General features: G+C 39.0%; 1 protein-coding gene across 1 annotated transcript; it reads left to right on the top strand.

Moving 5' to 3' along the window:
• The first annotated feature begins 4,205 nt into the window (after positions 1–4,205).
• LOC149029569 (protein YABBY 4-like) lies at positions 4,206–6,641 on the top strand. The gene is made up of 7 exons (XM_089151011.1): positions 4,206–4,454; positions 4,568–4,720; positions 4,818–4,935; positions 5,767–5,815; positions 5,978–6,053; positions 6,218–6,292; positions 6,380–6,641. Exons 1-7 carry the CDS (start codon positions 4,362–4,364, stop codon positions 6,446–6,448), a joined length of 633 nt encoding a protein of 210 aa, XP_089007137.1. The 5' UTR covers positions 4,206–4,361; the 3' UTR covers positions 6,449–6,641.
• The last annotated feature ends 461 nt before the right edge of the window (positions 6,642–7,102 follow it).

Genomic DNA, 7,102 nt, shown 5'->3' with positions numbered 1-7,102 from the left:
CTCCCAAGTCCCAACTGGCTTTGTTACAGCAAACACCAACAAATGAACAAATGAACAACGACAAAAAAAAAAAAAAATTTAAAAGAATACAGATGTTTAACGGACTTCTTATACTAATGTAGTATATTACGTCTACGGACAGAAAAGAACTTTTTACTATGTAGAAAAAGAATAGAATGAAGATCTGTCAACCAATTGTCACAATGGTATTACAAGAACTCAACAAAACCTTACAGTAAAATTCAAAACAAAAAAAAATACTGTGACCTTGTAGGCGAACGTAATTAAGGTACATATATGTTGATTTTAATCAGGCACACAGGTCGAATCCATTGGATCGAGTCAAGCTTTCTACTTCATTACAAATCTCTAAAATTGAGTCATTTGAGTTTTAGTAGGGAATACATCTTCAAAATCAAGTAACATAACAGGCTTAGGCTGATCCATCCGAGTTTTGGGCATTGTCTCATTCTGGGTTGACCTGATGGTGCTCTAGTTCGCTACGTTGGCGAAGGTTGTCCTGTTGCTGCTTCTCTATCCTACAAAATTGATCTCATCTCTTCTGTGGGGTATCACTGTTCATATCGTTGCAGATAGATCACGCATTTGTCTATGGTAACAATCCTTGCAGGCTATTTGCCAATTGCCATGAATGTAAGGATGGCACGTTAGGTTATCTAACGATCCAAAAACCCAACCACTGTGGTACGTCTAGGGTCACAGAGGAGGCAAACCACTCTACGGCTCCAAAGTTTCAGACCTGCATGCGTTCATTTTCGCCTTTATCGGGTTCTACCCCACCAAGGACAACTATAAGGCCACCATAGCGTATTTCTCAGACACAGAGAGAGAGCGAGAGAGCGAGAGAGCGAGAGAGCGAGAGAGGGAGAGAGAGAGATCCTCACAATCTAGATTGTAGACAACAGTGGCGATACCACATCAGAGCCTTTTGCAGGTAAGAATGGCTTTTCCCTACCCTACATGTAATGATGTTTGCATGCATGAGCTGAGCAGGGGATCCATTATAAGAACGTGATTAATACTGAAATACAAAAAGGGAGATGAAGTAGATGACAAAACCCCAAGAACTTGTTTCGTTTTCTGATAATTTACACGATTAAATATTATTACATGAAGGGGAAATCAAGGCATGCCCAACTTCTGTTTTTCTTTCTTTCTTTTTTTTTTTTGTAAACCTGAAAATTCGAGTAATTTGGTGGCGACGTTCAGAGATCAAGGGACTCTTGCTGTGGTGGTTTATACATTATATGTTTCACAGAAGCGTTTGCCATGGGTTCCAACTTCCAACCCATTGGAGGAGCCAATATTCCATCACTGATCACTGTGCAGTCAAGCCTTGAGCTGTAGAAATTGAGACCCAACAGTAAACGCCACTATATGTGTACGTGTTCTGGTGTTCATACCCCACAGATTCCATTCCTCTCCACACAAATAAAAAGAAGAAAAAAACACTACATGTGTCATCATTGATTCTTCTTAGTTCTAACAGTGAAAATAAGGTACTTTTGTCATTAGCTCTAGCCCTAGAAACAGTACGGGAACTCTAAGGTCTTATCAATCTGGCATAATACAGGTACGGTCTACCTTTCAAGCTACTAAATGGAGTTGCGGATGTGTTGTCAAAGTCATATAAACCACAAAAGATTGTATTCCCTCGTAAGAACCATACTGTATGTTCTGGTGAATCTGGTCCATGGTTCATCCCCCCCATCTCTTTCTACTCACTGCATCTGATGTATCATATCTATGGGCTTTGTTGTTGCAGCTTCCAATTATTAATCTTCTCTCACCTATCCAGTCTTCATATTCAGAACCGACCAATTGATGATCGACTCATTATGAAGAACCATTAATTCCTCATTTGAGTTAGGTTGTTGTTGGACAACATAATTTTTATCGAACAATAAATCAAGGAAGTGCTAGACTCGAGGGTTTTCTTGGATTTTATGTTTATTGGATTTATGACATATTTACATGAAATCATTTATAAGAACAAACTATTAACTATAAACAATTATCATTTGAGAAGATCAAAATTCAAAGTTCCTAAGAGTTGGCACAACAGTGAACGAATGATCACTTACTCTGGGAAAAGAAATAATTTGCATAAGAATCATCAAAGATCCTCTCTTTGTACCGACACCCAAAAAAACATAAATAGTGATAGATCTCTCTTTCCATGCTAGTTTGCTGTGAGTGGAATTGATCAGTGGGATGAACCTCTACTTTTAGGGCAATTTTAGGGAAGAAGGAAAGTAAGGAGCCATGGGTTGCATGTGGATAGATGGTGATGGTTTTCGAACCCATGTAAATAGAATGAGAGCCATCTTTTTCAACAAAGTTGTAGCTACATTGCTACTTTTGTAAATAAATCAAACTGAAAGAGGAAAATTAGCAAAGGAAGGAACTCTAAAAAATGTTTGGAGGGAAAGTGGAAAGGGAACTGTTTCAGACCTAACCAAATTAGCCTTACACGGACAAGAATGAAAATAATAGGAAATGGGTTTCAGCAAAGGACAAAGGTGCCTGGCAAAGTTAAAGGAAGAAAGGATATTGGTCTTACTGTTCTACTTCACTAACTTTCTTTTGAATACATATGTGTGATTGTGCCTATGCTTGTGTTAGTCTTCTGTTTTGGGTGAGATGTGTGCAAGAGAGAGAGAGAGAGATGGGTAAGATGAGCTGGTAGGGTTGAATGGTTTTTTTTTTGTTTTGGTAACCAGGTAAGGTTGAATGGTCCAATCTGTGTAAGAGAGCTTTTTGGGTTCATCTTAGCAGAGAAAATTAAGAGATTAGTACTGAAGCAGAAAGACATGCTAGAGATGGAGAATTCCCCGGTGCCCTATGGGATCTTTGTAAGCTTATTGCCCGAGAGTTACAAGAGGGTCCCTTCTTCTATTGTCCCCCACAGCTCTCCTCTATTAACTTCGAAAACAACAGGTGCTAATCAATCCACGCACACGTCCCTTTCTTACTCCTCTCCCACCTCTGCCGCTCTGCTGCTTCTCTTTCTCTCTCTCTCTCTCTCTCTCATTATCGGGAATGGCATCCACACAGTCGCTTACTTTTTAACCACAGGCGTATGTTAGAGCTAGCTAGCTGGAAGATGCCTTTTCTGTTCCCCTCTACAGTCTACACTTCTTGTCTTGTACATACACCCATTGTTCAATATGTCGTCGACAAGTCGCAAAATATCGGAGAAAATTCGGTGTGTCGCTCAAGACCGACACGAAACCTACCTGCGATACGAAATATACCAGAAGTCGCCGGAATTTCGTCGACAAATCGACTGATTTCGTTGAATCGGCGAAATATCGCCGTTTCTCTGCATTTTCTAGCGGATTTTTTCACTTGTTCTGCTATTTCCGCTAACTCTGTTGTTGATTCTTTTGTGAAACGGAGATCAGAGAATAAGAATTGCCAAAAAAAACAGAGGAAGCACCTCAAACCACACTCAAAGACTCAAAGACGAGCCATAAGTGACGTCCGTCACCGCTGCAACTTGCCACTGTTTCTCTGTCTTCCTCTCTCTGCAAAATCATCTCCAGCGAACAAACGAACCCCTTCTCTATCTCTTTCTGCCTCTATTTGCAAAAATCTCTTGCGATCAACAAATACAAACCTCTTTTAAGTCTCTACCTGAAATCGCCTTTCCCTTTTTTGATGTTTAAGCTTCATCTGTTCATCAATGGTGATTGCAGAGAACCAGAAAAGTAAGGGCGTGACTCGTGAGAAAGAAAGAGAGAGAGAGAAAAAGAAAGACAGAAGTCTTAAAGTGATGTGACATCTCAATTTTGGTGTTTGGAGAGAAAAATCTGGAAGAATCATGTGTAGTTTTGGAAAATATTAAAATATTCATCGGACTCATTCCATGACGGGACCCATAATATTTGAATTTAATTCGTTTAAATGTCGGCGCCGACATTTAAGGGTTTCGGTGGTTTCGCTGACCACCGACACCCGAAATTAAATCGAATTTTCGAACCTTGCATACACCTCGATGTTTAAGCTATCTGAATAGAAGTGAAATTTTTTTTTTTAAATCAGATAAGGAAACAAGAAATAAAAAAGAGAAACTTTTCTTTCTTTCTTTCTGGGTTCCTATATCAGTCTATCGGTGTGGTTCTATTTGTAGCTCTTCTTCTTCACACTTTCTCCTTCTGCTTTTCTTCCTCCAACCGCTCCTCTTCTCTCCCCAGTTCTCTTCCCTCTTTGCTTTCTCTCTTTTCCTGTAACTAGAAGAGCATATCCAAAGCAGTTCATCTGTCAATCAATCAATCAAAAGTCACCCTATCAATCAATCAGTCAAATCAGTCAATCCAATCAGGGAGAAAACTAAAATGTCATCCTCTTCAACCTTTACACTGGACCACCTCTCTCCTTCCGAGCAGCTCTGTTACGTCCATTGCACGCTCTGTGACACCGTTCTCGCGGTATCGTTCCTCCTGATATTAGGGTGTTTTCCAAATTAGATTATTAGGCTTCTTTCTTCTTATTCTTCTTCATCTCTTACATGTAAGAAAGTTTCTCAATTTCATGGCTGCAGGTGAGCGTTCCTTGCAGCAGCTTGTTCAAGAATGTTACCGTTCGATGCGGTCACTGCACCAACCTACTTTCTGTCAACATGGGTAGCTTACTCCTTCCTGCAAGTCAGCTTCACCTCGGTCATGCTTTCTTCTCTTCTTCTCACAATCTTCTGGTATACCAAAACACTGTATATATAGTAGTTAAGTGATTCTGTCAATACTACTCGAACTCATGGTCTTGAGTTTTGATATTTCATGGCTGTGTTGCAGGAAGAGATCCCAAGCCCACAACCAAACCTTCTGGTGGATCAACCTAACCCAATGGACCATCGGGTCTCAGGTCGTGGAGTTGCAGATGAGCTCCCTCGACCTCCTGTTGTTAATAGACGTAAGTTGCTAGCTTCACTTTCTTCACTTTTGATCTCATGCAGGGTCTGGTATCACTCTCAAAACCATAATCTCAGATGGCTGTTTTTTTTTTTTCTTTCCTTTCTGTATTTGCTTCGCTCGGATATAGCAAACCCATTTTCTCTTTCATTTTTCTTCTTCTCCTTTGCAATTATTAATCTAGGTCTACAAGGCCAACCTTTCGATAGAGCATCAATAAGAATATAACTTTGGGAAATGCATGATATTTATGCTGACACCTTCAAAAATTCAAATCTCTAACTTTTCTAGCCTGGATTTTTTTTTTTTTTGGGGGGGGGGGGGGAGGAGAAACCAAATTCATGTATTTGTTGAGCATAATGCGAACCCTAAAAACATTGCTGCAATTTCTTCAACTTGAACCCAAAAACCCATTTGAGATATTGAGATTTAAGGTAGGATCAATAATTCCACATCGAGTAGGCACGATCATATATGAATAACAACGACTTGAACAACCTTCCCAAGTAGAGCTTTTAATGAAGTTCTCTTTGGTTGAATTTATCTGAATTAGGGTTCATATCTTTTTCACTGCTGTTAGTTAACCATATAATTAAAAGCCCTTTTCAGAATAACTGAGATTTCATCACCTTCTCTTTTTTCGTCCGGAAATACAGATAACAGACACACCATATAAGACGAATTTTTATCTTCTTATATATTTTCAGAGGGAAACGAGATAAATAGAGGTGATGATGAAGTGATGATGGGGAAGTAGGTTACAAGTAGAATTCTGAGAAAGTCAGCGAAGTGTTATTAAATTTGTTTTTCTGTTCTGCCATTGTCTGACCAGCTCCGGAGAAGCGACAGAGAGTCCCATCTGCCTACAACCGATTCATCAAGTGAGTAATAATGACAAGTGTGGAACATTTATATTTATATTTATATTAAAAATAAAGACAGAAACATTCAAACCATTTTTTCTGCATTAAAATCTATGTTACTTTGGGTAGCACATGGATGAGCTTTGACATGCATCTATCAATCTATCTGCCCTTCTGCAGGGACGAGATCCAACGCATCAAGGCTGGAAATCCTGATATAAGCCACAGAGAAGCCTTCAGTGCAGCTGCAAAGAACGTAAGATCCAAGAAGATTCTAGGGTTAATTTCCCATCTCCTTAAATTTCCATCTTTACTTCGAAACTAGGGTTTCAATTAATCTTTTTCTTTCTTCTCTTCTTCTTGGCTGTTCTTGATCTGTGGTTACTTCCAATTTGTTTGTTTTTGCAAAATGTGTTTCAGTGGGCCCACTTCCCGCACATTCACTTTGGTCTTCTGCCAGACCAGACTGTGAAGAAGACTAACGTGCACCAACAGGTACTGCTACGCACTTTTACTTGTATTGCTGTTCTCAGTACCACAACCCATCTCAATCGTTTTAATTCTGTGTTTTGGCATGTGAAGGAAGGAGGTGATGTTATCATGAAAGATGGGTTTTTCTCTTCCACAAATGTTGGCGTGTCACCCTTCTAGGAGGTCCCATGCAGTGTATTTGTTAGATTTCTTTTCTGTCTCTCTCTCTCTCTCTCCCTCTTTCTCTCCTTCCTTTTGAGGAGAAATTGCTGGGAGAGTTGATTGCTTAAGATTTGGTTCAAGAATGCAGAAGGGTTCTGAGTCTTAACAACTTCAATTTCATTAGAGACAAACTGCAAATTTATGGTGTCACTGTTGATGGTAGTATGCATCTATGTTGGATCTTCAATGTCAATCTTGTTTCTGAAAAATTGTTGCTTGGAGACTTTAAGCTTGCTAAATCCAAATATGTGTTAGTAGTTTTTATTTTATTTTATACTAGTGCTGGTATTACACTTGTTATATATGATGCTCATAAATTAGTGGTACCATGTACCAGTAATTCTTCTACCATGCACAAGTGCATAAAACAGTTTTTACTTATGCAAATAATATCATTTATTATCCAATAACTTGAGGCATCTTGCTTTAGAATATTAATGCCCTATATCAGGATAAAAAAACCAGCATGCTTTGTTATCCAAGTTATAGAACATCATCCCATTGATCTATGATTTCCAAACTTGAGCATAGTAGTTTCTGATAGTAATTCTTTTAATGGAAAAATGTATCACTTAATCAAAGTTTGAACCTGGATATGATATTCATCGGTGA

Source organism: Hakea prostrata, chromosome 1 (genome assembly GCF_041222555.1).
Source record: "Hakea prostrata isolate BN-2017 chromosome 1, UWA_Hpros_2, whole genome shotgun sequence".
Lineage (NCBI taxonomy): Eukaryota > Viridiplantae > Streptophyta > Magnoliopsida > Proteales > Proteaceae > Hakea > Hakea prostrata.
Note: the sequence above shows the minus strand (reverse complement) of the source record. Positions and strands in the feature narration are given on the sequence as shown.

Bases quoted from the DNA above. Each gene is read 5' to 3' on its own strand.
- LOC149029569 (XM_089151011.1), top strand. From the start codon at position 4,362: ATGTCATCCTCTTCAACCTTTACACTGGACCACCTCTCTCCTTCCGAG. The intron at 4,936-5,766 runs GTAAGTTGCTAG...TTGTCTGACCAG, and splicing joins ACCTCCTGTTGTTAATAGAC to CTCCGGAGAAGCGACAGAGA. The intron at 6,293-6,379 runs GTACTGCTACGC...TGGCATGTGAAG, and splicing joins AGACTAACGTGCACCAACAG to GAAGGAGGTGATGTTATCAT.